The sequence below is a fragment of the Cetorhinus maximus genome, chromosome 4, assembly GCF_964194155.1.
Source record: "Cetorhinus maximus chromosome 4, sCetMax3.hap1.1, whole genome shotgun sequence".
In the NCBI taxonomy this organism is placed as follows: domain Eukaryota; kingdom Metazoa; phylum Chordata; class Chondrichthyes; order Lamniformes; family Cetorhinidae; genus Cetorhinus; species Cetorhinus maximus.
This window is the reverse complement of record NC_135882.1, coordinates 90,310,924-90,325,272: the sequence shown is the minus strand read 5'-3', so window position 1 is coordinate 90,325,272 and position 14,349 is coordinate 90,310,924. Positions and strand designations below refer to the sequence as shown.

The 14,349-nt window shown below is 44.5% G+C and overlaps 1 protein-coding gene across 1 annotated transcript in view; it reads right to left on the bottom strand.

The window, feature by feature from the left end:
* Window positions 1–3,708: 3,708 nt before the first annotated feature.
* LOC144679753 (epidermal retinol dehydrogenase 2-like) overlaps window positions 3,709–14,349 on the bottom strand; it is a 33,159-nt gene continuing 22,518 nt past the window's right edge. Inside the window, exon 6 of the mRNA XM_078540462.1 lies at window positions 3,709–4,122. Within this exon, the coding sequence (XP_078396588.1) occupies window positions 4,029–4,122 (94 nt within the window). The 3' untranslated portion in view covers window positions 3,709–4,028. The remainder of the gene's footprint in view (window positions 4,123–14,349) is intronic.

Sequence of the window (14,349 nt, the reverse complement as noted above, 5' to 3'; positions counted from 1 at the left end):
CTCAGAAGATGACCACCAATGCATCCACTATTTCTAGGGCCACTTCCTTAAGTACTCTGGGATGTAGATTATCAGGCCCCGGGGATTTATCAGCCTTCAATCCCAACAATTTCCCCATTTCCCTGCGAATACTGATTTCTTTCAGTTCCTCCCTCTCACTAAACCCTGCGTTTCCCAACATTTCTAGTATGTTACTAGTGTCCTCCTTTGTGAAGACAGAACCAAAGTATGTATTTAATTGGTCAGCCATTTCTTTGTTCTGCATTATAAATTCCCGTGTTTCTAGCTGTAAGGGTCCTACATTTGTCTTCACCAATCTTTTTCTCTTCACATACCTATAGAAACTTTTACAGTCAGTTTTTATGTTCCCTGCAAGCTTATTCTCATACTCTATTTTCCCCTTCTTAATCAATCCCTTGGTCCTCCTTTGTTGAATTCTAAACTGCTCCCAATCCTCAGGTTTGTTGTTTTTTCTGGCCAATTTGTATGTCTCTATTCCTTGCATCTAATACTACCTCTAACTTCCCTTGAAAGCCATAGTTTGGCCACCTTTCCTGTTTTACTTTTGTGCCAGACAGGAATAAACAATTGTTGCAGTTCATCCATGCGCTCTTTGAATGGTTGCCATTGCCTATCCACTGTCATCACTTTAAGTAACGTTTCCCAATCCATCATAGCCAACTCACGCCTCATACCATCGTAGTTTCCTTTATTAAGATTCAGGACCCAAGTCTCAGAATCAACTACGTCACTCTCCATCCTGATGAAGAATTCTATCATATTATGTTTGCTCACCCAAGGGGCCTCGCACAACTAGATTGCCAATTATTCCTTTCACAATACCCAGTCAAGGATGGCCTGTTCTCTTGTTGGTTCCTCAATGTATTGGTCCAGAAAAACATCCCGCATACACTCCAGGAATTCCTCCTCTACGGTATTGTTACTGATTTGATTTGCCCAATCTATATGCATATTAAAGTCACCCATAATTACAGATGTTCCTTTATTACATGCGTCTCTAATTTCCTGTTTAATGTCATTCCCAACATCACCACTACAGTTTGGGGGTCTATATACAACCCCACTAACGTTTTTTGCCCCTTCGTGTTTCTCAGCTCTACTCATACAGATTCCACATCGTCGGAGTTAATATCTTTCCTCACTATTGCATTAATTTCCTCTTTAACCAGCAATGCAACTCCACCACCTTTTCCTTTTTGTCTGTCCTTCCTAAACACTGAATACCCCTGGATGTTAAAGTTCCCATCCCTGGTCACCCTGCAGCTATGTCTCTGCAATCCCAACTATACCATACCTGTTTACATCTATTTGCGGGGTTAATTCATCCACTTTATTGTGAATGCTCCTCGCGTTAAGGCACAAAGCCTTAAGGCTTGTCTTTTTAACATTACCTGTCCCATCCTCACTATTTTTCACCGAGGCCCTGTTTGATTCTTGCCCTTGATTTCTCTATCACTTTTCTTATTCCTCTTTCTGTCTTTTGTTCTTCTTTGATTCCCCTTCCTCTGACTCCTTGCATAGGTTCCCATGCCCCTCTGCTGGGGATGGGGTGGTAATTGGCCAGGTTGGATTGGTGTACGGACATACCTGGGCAATTTTCCACATTGCCAGGTGGATGTCAGTGTTGTAGCTGTACTGGAACAGCTTGGCTAGGGGCGCAGCAAGTTCTGGAGCATAAGTCTTCAGTACTATTGCCGGAATATTAAATTAATTACGGCCAAGTTACAGTTGCAGCCAAGGGAAAATGGGACAAGCCTCAACAGCATTCAGGTAGGGGGGAGAATTTTTTAAATTCTGAATGCTATCAGTGAAATCTTGCATGAAACTGCAAATAAGTTTGCATACCTGGCAAAACAGGGTCAGGCTTGACTGAACATTCTGCTGAAAGCACTGTGCAAGCTCATAGCTAAATAATTGCCACTTAGGTGATGCATTAGAGGGGAGCTGACATCCCTGCCGAAATGTTCATTTATTTGCATGAGTTACAGCCTTCAAGAGAGGATGACAGTAAGAAAAAACCAAAACTGAATTATACTTAATACTGATTAGATAACGTTACATTTCTTAAAGTGAAGGCTTATTTTGATTCGCCTGAATGTAAAGAGTCTATTTGGTATTTGAATCTTCAGCTATTATTCAATTCTACATGTGGCTACAGCAGTCAATTTAGCAATTAACATTTTTATTATTCTTTAACCAGTTAAATGCCAATCTGGATTCAGCAAACAATGTGGAGCTTCAGAAGTGAAAATAAATGTTGGAAATACTTAGCAGGTCAGGCAACATCTGTGCACAGAGAGAAAGAGTTAACATTTCAGGGTGATGACCTTTCATCAGTTCTGAAACGTTAACTGTTTCTCTCTTCCTATATGCTTCATGACTTGCTGAGTATTTGCAGCAATTTGTTTATATTTCAGATTTCCACTGTCCACAGTACTTTGCCTTTGAGGTGGAGTTTTTGATTGCTTTAGAGCAAGGATTAAATTATGTATGGTCATACTAAAAAAACTGATACTGGCATTAATTTAGAGTCTATTGTGTTGAGACATCTGAAATCATTTTTTGAATGCAATAGGTAAACATAGAATGGAGTCTTGGAGGCTGCATTCTGCTTTTATCTTTCAACAAGCTGTTCTTATGTAGTACTTTGAATGTAACAACACACCCCCAAGGCACTTCACAGAACGGTTATATAAAGTAACATTTGACACCAAGCTAAATAAGGCAATATTAAGGCATATGATCAAAAGCTTGGCCAAAGAGATAGGCTTTAAGAAGCATGTTAAAATGGGGAAAGAAAGGCAGAGAGGTGGTGATGTTTTAGGGAGGAATTGCAGCGCCTAGGACATTGGCCGCTGAAGGCACAGCCACCAATGGCTGAAAAGGCCAGAATTAGATTAGCGCAGATATCTCAGAGGGTTGTGGAGCTAGAAGAGGTGACAGAGATAGAGGGGAGCAAGGCCTTGAAGAGATTTGAAAACAAGGATGAAAATTTTCAAATTGAGACATTGCTTAACTGGGAGCCATATAGATCTGCAAGCAGAGGGATGATAGGTGAACAGGACTTGGTGAGAGTAAGGACATGGATAGCAGAGTTTTAAATGACTTCAGGTTTACTGAAGGTAGAATGTGGGAGGCCAGTGAGGAATGTGCTGAAATAGTCCAGTTCAGAGGTAACAGAGATGGATAACAGTTTCTACAGCAGATGATCTCAGGCAGGGACGGTTCAGGTGATGTTAAGGAGATGGACATAGGCGGCCTTCGTGATGGTACAAATATGTGGTCAGTATCTTATCCTGGGTCAAATGTAATGCACTACATTTACTAACGCTGACTTTGCCAGTCATTTTAATCCTCTCCAGTGGTAAACTGTTGTATCTTTTTTCTCTGAAAACTCATTAAGAACAACAGCTGATTTAAAAAAAACAATTCTCACCACCTGCACACCCTTTGTTGGGATGGGCACGGAAAACAAGGCAACGCAGGAAAGCTGCTCGCAGTTTCAGCTTATCTCTCACTTTTCTGCTAACTTTTAACATGCATCTCTGCCATCATCATCATTGAACAATGGAAAACCTCTCCCCAGCGGTCTACTATTTGGCAGACTAGCCAATGAGTTACAGTTACAGCTACTCAACAGTTTATAGTCAAATTGTGAATTTTAGAAATGGTTTTCTAAACATGTCACTTATTTAAAATTCCTCACATTTTTATTTCATCAGTTTCCAAGATACTTAAAATGAGCGTGTCACGCATTTGCTGCTGAATTTAACATGCATCTCTGGCATTGTCACACCTTTTATTGCCTGGAATAGAAGCATTACATTTTTTGCAAGCTTGAAATTATCAATAGAAAGTAACTTCAGCATGTAAATAATATTGCAACCTGATACCGATGTCTTGATCATAGCAAGATAAAGTGGCACTGCATAATGTATTACATTGCATGTTATTTTTGTAAGAAAGTACATTTAAAACAGTTGTTTTTATTAACGCTGTAGATCATGTTAATCCTTTTTAACTCGGCCCTTGAAGTTTTCCATGAGGTTGAAAACACCGAAATAGTTTCCAAGAAGAAATCCAAGTTTCGTAGGAAACAAACTATTAAAAGAAAAAGAAGACTGGTGACTATAATCAAATTTTGTTAGAGCAACAACTGACAAAGAAAAAGTAAAAAGGTTCATGACTAGCTTGCTATATATATTTACCAAAACTGTAATTAAAGCAGTACATAAATGATTGGATAGATTAATTTAGCAACATCTGTCATAAAAACATAGAACATAGGAGGAGTAGGTCATTTGGCCCTTCGAGCTTGCTCCACTATTCAATATGGCCATGGCTGATCCTCTATTTTCAACACCATACTCCCACTCTCTCCTCATACCCCTTGATGCCTTTAGAGTCCAGAAATCTATTTCCTTCTTAAATATATTCAGTGAGTTGGCTTCCACAGCCTTCTGTGGTAGAGAATTCCATAGGTTCACCACCCTCGGAGTGAAAAAGCTTCTCCTCATCTCAGTCCTAAATGGTCTATCCCTTATCCTGAGACCCCTTGTTCTAGACCACCCAGCCAGAGGAAACGTCATTCCTGCATCTAGTCTGTTCATCCCTGTCAGAATTTTATACGTTTCAATGAGATTCCCTCTCGCTCATCCAAACTCCAGTGAATACAGGCCTAGTCGGCCCAATCTCTCATCATATGACCATCCTGCCATCCCAGGTATCAGTCTGGTGAACCTTTGCTGCACTCTCTCTATGGCAAGTATACCTTTTCTTAGGTAAGGAGGCCACAATTGCACACAATACTCCAGTTGTAGTCTCAACAAGGCCCTGTACAGCTGCAGTATCTGTAGCTGCAGGAGCATCCTTGCTCCTGTACTCAACCCCTCTCGCAATGAAGGCCAACACACCGTTTGCCTCCTTAACTGCTTGCTGCACCATGCTTGCTTTCAGTGATTGGTGTACAAGGGCACCCAGGTCCCTTTGTACATCAACATTTTCCAATCTATCACTATTTAAATACTACTCTGCCATTCTGTTTTTCCTACGAGTGGATAACTTCACACTTTCCAACGTTTTACTGTATCTGCCATGTATTTGCCGTCTCACTCAATCTGTCTAAATCACCTTGAAGCCTCTTACACTCCTCACATTCCCACCAAGTTTCATGTTGTCAGCAAACTTGGGAATATTACATTTGGTTCCCTCATCCAAATCATTGATATATATTGTGAATAGCTGGGGCTCAAGCACTGGACCCTGCGGTACCCCACTAGTCACCACCTATCACTCTGAAAAATATCCTTTTATTCCTACTCTGTTTCCTGTCTGTTAACCAATTCTCAAACCATGCCAATATATTACCCCCAATCCCATGTGCTTTAATTTTCCACACTAACCTCTAACATGGAACTTTATCAGAAGTTTTCTGAGAATCCAAATACACCACATTCACCGGTTCTCCCTGACCGATTTTGCGAGTTACATCCTCACAAAACTCCAGTAGGTTTGTGAAACATGATTTTCCTTTCATAAATCCATGTTGACTTTGTCTAATCCCGTTGTTGTTTTCTAAGTGTCCTGTTATCACATCCTTTATAATAGATTCGAGCACTTTCCCTACTACTGATGCTTGGCTATCTGGTCTGAAATTCTTTGTTTTCTCCCTCCCTCCTTTTTTAAATAGTAGGGTTACATTTGATACCCTCCAATCTACCGGGACTGTTCCAGAATCCTCATGTTTTAATAGCAGTCAGTCTTTAATTTAATCTTGACTTTGATTACTAACTATTTTGGAGTTGGGGCCTAACGATATTGGATTCTACCAGCTCTGGCTAGAGAGACACGTTTTTAATGGTTTTGGTGAAATATCAATGTTAGTTTCATTCAGTATGTGGCACTCTTTACAATCAAAAGGTTGCAACTCCATTTTGAATCTCTCCAATCAGATTTCTGACCCTGTCACAGTGCCGGAAAGACACTAATCAAGGTCACAAACGGCAGCTTCTGTGACCACAGTACATTATTGTTCCCTGTCCGCTCTGCAGCCTTTGACATGGTCAACCACATTATTATACTTCAACATCTCTCCTTCCTTGTATAGCTTGGTCGGTTCCACTCTTACCTATTCATTCTGGAGCATCATGAATATCTATCTTTAAACCCCTCCCCCTCTCCCTCGGTGACCTCTCCACCACCATTCTCAATACCTCCATTGCCTCTGTTATCACACTGCTTGCTTCATATCCATTCCTTAATGAGCTGTAATTTCCTCTAGTTAAGGATTGGAAGATCCATGCCATCATCTTTAGACCTTGCTGCAAACTCCATACACTTGCTAACAATTTTATTGCCCTCCCTAGTGAAACAGACCATTCACAACTGTGACGTTGGATTCAAACCAGAGCTCAACTTCTGACTCCGCACCCTCTCCATCATAAGGATTTTCTGCTTCCACCATATGATAACCAGTCTCTGCTCCAATTTCCACTTAACGGTTTGTGAAACCTCATTCATGCCTTATTCATCTCTAGATTCAACTTTGTGAACACTGTCCATCCTGACCTCTTGCTCTCCAGCCTCTGTAGATTTTAGCTGATCCAAAACTCTACCAGCCGTATCTTCCCCACACCAAGGGCTGAATTTTATTTGAATGGTGCAGGTTGCGGTGGTGGCACTGGAAGCAGGTGGCACTTCCACATAAATGACGTGTGATGGGCTGGCCAATTAGCAGCCTGGAGGACAGGGCCCTTCCAATTGTTGAGTGGGGGTGGGCAACAAGGCACCAATGGCGGCATCACCTGACTAAAAGGCAGGTGCTGGTGGCATCTTTAAAGGGCTGCCAGCCCTGTATACAGTGCTGCCTGTTGCCAAGAATTAACTGAGCAGTGCTAAAGGCCCCTGTAGCTGAACTGTGGAATCTTCCACTCCTATTGCTCAAATGAAGACCCACGAAGCAGACTAGGAGACTGCTGCCACCAAGGCAGAGGGAAGACAATGAGTGACCCCAAGGTTTAGCGATGTCTCCTGCAGGTTTTCCTCCAGGCTGCAATGGCAAGGCAGGAGTCCCTCTTACCAAGAGATGGCAAGAAGAGACCCTCCCACCTGAACAAGCAACCCTGGATGAGGATTGCAGAGGAGGTCAGCAGCTGTGGGGTCACTCCCTGAACCTGGGTGCAGTGCCACAAACAGGTAAATGACCTCCTTTATTCATGCCAGGGTGAGTCCTCCTTACCACTCTCCTCTTTGGGGCTTGCATATGGCAACATGGGAGAGTGTGCTACATGGGAAGGGAGTAACAACCGAGGCAGTGGCAAGTGGCTGTGGCAGCAGCAAACCTTTTCAGTTGCATGGCTGCATCTCAGAGACAGCCAGCAGTCTGTCTTTGCTGACCCCCACCACATCCCGTAAGGAGATGGCATTCATGAGCCCTCATCATAGGCCAAAGGGCTGTGACCTGCATAAAATATCTGTGCTAATCTTTATGGGAAAACTAACAATGTTCCTCCTTCTGCTTGCAAGAGAAATAGGCCCACAATTAAAAAAAAAGTGGGTGAGGGTGGAGGCATCCAGACATTTGTGCTTTGACCCCAACAGAGGTGTTAGCCCTGGAGCTGGCTCACAGTCAGGGGGGTGGCAGTGCAATTGCCAATAGCAAAACAGGAGTGTCATCACAGAAAAATGATTTGCTTGAGTGCAAGACAAAAGAGTGAATCTGGACAACATGTGATAGATACAAAAATAGGTGGGAGGGCATGTTGCGATGAGGACCTAAGGAATCTGCAGGGGGATATAGATAGGTTGAGTGAGTGGGCAAAAACTTGGCAGATGGAGTTTAATGTAGGAAAGTGTGAGGTCATGCACTTTGGTAGGAAAAATCAAAAGGTACACTATTATTTACATGGACAGAGGCTCCAAAAAAATGCAGCAAGCAGGTGCAGCAAGTAATTAAGAAGGCAAATGGAATTTTGGCCCATGTTGCTAGGGGGTTGGAGTTTAAAAATAGGGAAGTCTTGTTACAACTGTACAGGGTGTTGGTGAGGCCGCACCTGGAGTACTGCGTACAGTTTTGGTCCCCGTATTTAAGAAAGGATATACTGGCATTGGAGGCAGTTCAAAAGAGATTCACTAGGATGATTCCTGGGATGAAGGGGTTGACTTATCAAGAACGGCTAAACTGGATAGGCCTTTACTCATTAAAGTTTTGAAGAATGAGGGTGATCTTATTGAAACATACAAGATTCTGAGGGGGCTTGACAGGGTAGACACTGAGAAGATGTTTCCACTAGTGGGGGATTCTTGAACTAGGGGACATAGTTACAGAATAAGGGGGAACTCATTTAAAACTGAGATTCAAAGGAATTTCTTCTCAGAATGTCTGGAATTCTCTACTCCAGAGAGAGTTGTGGAGGCTAGATCACTGAAAGTATTTGAAGAGGAGGTAGATAGATTTTTGAAATATCGGGGAGTTGAGGGTTATGAGGAGCTGGCACGAAAGAGGAGTTGAGGCCTGGGGCAGATCAGCCATGACCTTATTGAATGGCAGGGCAGGCTCGAGGGGCCGAATGGCCTACTCCTGTTCCTATTTCTTATGTTCTTATGACACATGAACACTGCATCTATATTATTGGACACGTGGAGTTCTAAATCAAGCATGTTTGGGATGAGGAGATGTGAAGCCCTTAACTCCTAAATGTTTGTATTCTCTCATGGTCTCAGTATTCCTGAAGGACACTCAGCTGCAGAGAGCAGGGGCCTGCAGTCCACCTCTGAGGTGGAGGAGGGATCCTCAGAGTCATTGCCCCATACCCTCTAAGTGCAGATACTCTTGCATCAATGGGTAATTCTTGTGAGTTGATTCAGGGTCACGACCTGGTGAGCACAGTAGACACACCTAAGCAGCTGATAAACAGTGTGACAGTCAAGGTCACTGACAGTTGGAGAACTATAAGAGGTCAGGCCCAAACTGAGTCCCAGGATGATGAACTGCCTCTGGACTCAGGAACACAGCACTTGCTGGACACGAAGTGAGGTGAGGGAACATCTGGCAAGCTTCCAGAGGCTACTCACACCAATGCACAAACAAAGAAGTCCATCCAGGCCATGTGTGTGGTCATGTCTCTGGTGTGAGAGTGCATGGCTTCCTCCATTGTGGGGTTGGCCACCTTTACGAGAACCCGATCCAACAGACCAGTCAGTGGATGCTGGAAATGCGTACAAAACTGCAAGCTATTGTCTCATCCATGAGTTCTCTGCAGCCATGGCATGGCGAGAGGTGGATGATCCACCTGGAGTTTACACCAAATTTTTGTCCTTCTCAAGTCAGCAGGGAGGTGCAAAGAGGTCTTTCAAGGGTGGAGAAGCAGCTGCTCCATCTCAGGGCACTCCAAATATCTGCAGCAGTTTCTCAGCCACTTCAGTCAGTGACCCCAGCTCCAGTAGCCATGACAACAGAGGAGGGTCCTGCACCTGCACAGGAGACCCTCAGCATGCCAGAGCACTCCAGGCATCAAGCAGCCAGAGGACGGCTAAAGTCATCCCAGGACGTGGGCAACAGGATCCGCCTGCCTCCACTTCAGCTGTAAGTTCAGGGGTTGCACCTCGTAGAAGCACACGTAAGCACTTAGACACACATGGGGCTCAGAGGTGTTTAAATTTTGCATATGTTAAGCCTTCTTACACTAGTGCCACTCAATAAATGTCACACTTGCTATAGTTAGCTATTCATGTATTTCTTGTTGCCTTGTTAGATGTTAAAATAACCTTTCACTCTCAATAGCCTGCTTGTATTAGGGTAGGTGGTTTTTGATCAGCTCCTCAGCTTTATCAGTGCATGGTGAGCCCGAGCACTGGGCAACGAGGTGCAGGATGAATGAGGTGACAGCCGGTCTGCATTAAAGTAGGTCTATATTGCACTGATAGTAAAAGGTTGAAAGGATCACAAGAAACTGGGTATATGAGATTGTCTGAGCCTCCCATGCGCATCTCTCAATTCCCTTCCCCTCCAATGCAAGGGCTTCCTCCTCATCCTCTACTGCACATTCATCAGCCTCCCCCTCATGGATGAGGAGAGGCAATCAATGATGTCCTAATTATTCAAGGCCTCCCCATTTGTGGTGGTCCGCTGTGTTCTGCACAAGCTGAGACCCCCTCTCTGGGACATTGTGAAGGGCTCCACCAGGTCAGTTGAGGCATTCGATTCGCAACTTTAGCATCCTAATGGCCTGCTCGGTGATCAGGCCCCTGGCAGGTATTGTACCTCTTCCGTGCGAGTGTTCTTCACAGGCCTGAGTAACCATGTCTTCAATAGGTAGACCTAGTCCCAGAGGATCTCTCTGTGAAAACATGTTGGGGGAGGAGCAGGAAAGCTGTGGCACCTGGGACTGCCTTACTTTGTAGGCTTTGTAGCTGCTTCCTGGGAATACAGCACACCCCTGAAGCATCTGCTTTCAGTGGTTGCAGATCAGTTTGACATCGATGGAGCGGCAGCCCTTCCTGCTGAAGGCCACTGGCTGGTCCATGGAAGCTTTGATGGCCACAGGGTCGCAGTTGATGACACCCTGCACCTGAGGGAACCAAGCGATGGCCCTGAAGCCAATGGACCTTTCCACCTGGCTACCTGAATTGGTGCTATAGCACACTTAGGGTAAAATTTTTCGCTTGGAGGACGGGTGCATGCCCGACCTGACCAAGCGTTAAATGACGCGCGATAACGTCAGGCAAGTGTCCTGACATTATGGCGTACTCGCACAATATTTCAGTTGGTGGTGCGCCCGCTGACTATTAAAAGGCCTATTAAGGCCATTAAAAAGTTAATTAAAATAAAATTTCCACTGCCCGTCCAATCTTACAGTTGGCAGGCAGGTGAAAATGCCAAGTGGCCTTTGCACTTTTTTGGAAACCTCACTTATGGGCGGGATGAGGTTTCCAAAAGCAAATAAAAATTAAATAAAAACTTTAATTTTTCATTAATAACATGCCCCTGTTCATGTGACAGAGTCACATGAGGGGACATGTTTCATTACTTTTTTTTTTCATATATCTCCATCTCCATGAGGCAGCTCTCTGCCTCAGAGAGATTACGTAGCGTGCGCTCACCCAGCTCGCCCTCCTTCCCCCACCAACACAGGCAGCACTGAGTGCTGCCGCTTGTGTTTCATGCTGGGGGGGCCTTAATTGGCTTGCCAGTGTGAAACTGCTTTCTGGCTTCCCAACTGCCCCCAGCGCAGCACTGATGAGCCCGCACGCCAAGGGCAAAATTCTGCCCATAGTCTCCAGCCCTCTTTAACATGGCATTGGTCGCCTCCTTGATGGGCCACAGCCTTGCAGGTGTCACATATATTGCCAGTGGATCCCTGAAAAGATTTGGTTGGATAGAATTTGAGAGCCATGGTGATTTTCAGGGCCACTGGTACTGTCTTCCACCGAACACCATGGGTCTCAATTTGTCCTGAAGCATGGTGCATAGATCAATGACTGCCTCCCTGTAGAGCCTCAGTCTGCACTGACACTGCAGCTCTGACATTTGCAGTTAGCTGAGCAGTGTACAATAGAATCTGTCCTGCTGACAGGCCCTTTTGCACGTGGCCAGCTGCTGCCACTCCCCTGCCATGCGCATCCAGAGGCTGACCTTCAGTTGCTGCTGTGGAGCCACCAGTGCCTGGCCCTCTCTCCGTCTTCACTGCTCCTTCTTCTTACAAAGTGGTCTGGAAGACTGAGTGGATCAGTTCTATGTCAGGTGGTCTCTTCCCTCCCTTGCACTATCTTTGCAGCCCATCTCCACCCAGAACCTTCCCCTTGCTACTCCTTTGGGAATAAGTGTCACCGACCCTTTGTGTCCATTGTAGAACAACACCCACCTGCTCCTGCTGGCATGACCCTGATCCATTGGTAATGGCACTCTTAGAGGCCCTTCACTGTTGTCTGGCAAAAGCCTCCGGAGTTTAGGACTAAGCAGCTGATGGCATAGTCATCAGCAGTGGATGGTGTACAAGTGGCCAGAAGTGGTGGAGCATTGATATCTCGGAGGCTAGGACTGTAGAGCTAGAAGTTACAGAAATAGGGAGGGGTAAGGCCACATAGGGATTTGAAAATAAGGATACGCATTTTAAATATCTCAGTCAGACCAGGATGGAGGTTAGCAAGCTTTGGAGTGATAGGTGAACAGTTTTGATGTGAGTTAGGTCAAAAAGAATAAATCAGGTAACTTCTGATCAGTCAGCCTAATATTGATAATTGGTAAGCTTCACAAAATTATAATACATAATAACATTAAAATTAGTTGTTTGGTAGTACAGAACTTGAGTATTGCTGAAAAGAGAGACATGTCTAAGCTTTTCATCTTGCACTCATCAGGGCACTTGTAAGAATACCAATATAAGAAGAAGACAACAATTTATACTGTATGTGAGGAGAATGCTGAATTGGCTGGCAAGTGGTGTTGTGATGGAGAATGCACCATTGATGGTGACTGACAGTTAACTGCCAAGCATTGTTTGAAATTTAAACCAGGCAGCTTAACCCCAGTTGGCCAAAGCATTGCCCTGAGGCATTGTTGAACATTAGAAACCATTTCTGACTGTGTCGAGCCAAGCTCCACAGTGATTCTCCTGCCCCCAGCATAGATACTAGCACATTAGAACATATAATGACTGTTTGAGAGAAGTACACAACTAGAAGTTGTAGCAGGGGCTGAATAAAGAGGGTGGAAGGCTGGGAGCAACAAGATATGTCTAATCTTTATACAAAGCACTGATGTCCTACTAAACTGGCTTCAGACAGGAATTAATGTAAAAGCAAAATATACTTTTCACATTTTTAAAATCTACTGCAAACAACCTGCAGCAGCTGGCGGAGAAAGCACAATGATGCACCTCCTACATGCGCAATTCATGGGAATTCAAAGAAGCAGAGTGAGTGCAAACATCAGTCAACTGAAGAGTACAACAAAATGAAATAGGTGTTGAACAACTTGCTCAAGAATTATGTGACTGACGTCACTGAGACTATGGGTTCTCACTTACATAAATGTCACTGGAGTATTTGACAGGCTGGATATCAGTTGAAAAGTGCGTTAGTGAGAAAAGCTATACTGACAGCTCCTTTACAGATCATTAGTCAGCCAGCTGGGGCGAGTAGTGCCAGCAGGCGTCTCAAAGGAGTTGCTGGAGATGGCTCCAGCTGCTGCAGGAACATCTCATATGCCTTCCAGCTAGATGTCCAAGCCGACCATTATCCCAACAGCATCACACCACCCAGCACAACTTGCCCCCCATCATAGTTGTTCCTCCCACTCAAGGGCACTTTGACACAGCCTTAGATTACAGAGTAAAACAGGCATTCTTCACCAGAGGAAACACTGGTGTAGAGCTGAGAGCACACAATTAGTGCAAGCAACACAAAACAAATATTGTTAACATTTCCAGTCCGTGCGACCTTTCTTCAGAACTGAAGAGAAGTGGAAATGTGATGAAATTGATACTGTATAAGGGAGGTGGGGTAGGTGGAGCTGGATAGAAGGCCAGCAATAGGTGGGGACAAATGAGGGATTGATGAAGCTGCCATGAAGCAAAGGACAAAGGGAGTGTTAATGGTAGTGGTTAGTGCTAAAAACGATGCTGACAGCGGCATATAGGTAAGAAAGCAGTTTGTGATAATAGCAGAACAAGAGTAGCATTGTGTGAGAGAACAACATGGAACAAGTAACAGATGGCCCTGTAGGGGATGGGGTGAGGGGAGGGGGCGGTGGTGGGGGAAACAAAAAGGATAGAAAATTGGATAGAAGGGGGGGATAAGAAGGGGATGAAACCACTGGCCAAATGAATAAAGATAAAAATAAGTGGATAAAAAATAAAATGAATGTAGAAAAAAGGAGATTAAACAAAGGGGGTGAGGATGGAGGAGAGTATTCATCGTCTGAAGTTGTTGAATTCAATGTTAAGTCTAGAAGGCTGTAAAGTGCCTAATTGGAAGATGAGGTGCTGTTCCTCCAGTTTGCTTTGGGCTTCACTGGAACATTGCAGTAGACCAAGGACGGACATGTGGGCATGAGAGCAGGATGGGGTGTTGAAATGGCAAGTGACAGGAAGGTCTGGGTCATGCTTGCAGATAGATCGGAGGCGTTCCCCAAAGCAGTCACCCAGTCTGCATTCAGTCTCCCTGGTGTAGAGGGGACCACATTGAGAGCAGCAGATGCAGTAGGCTTAATTGAAGGAGGTGCAAGTGAACTGCTGCTTCACCTGAAAGGAGTGTTTGGGCCCTTGGATGGGGAGGAGAGCAGGTGTTGTATCTTCTGTGATTACATGGGAAGGTGCTGTGGGAAGGAGA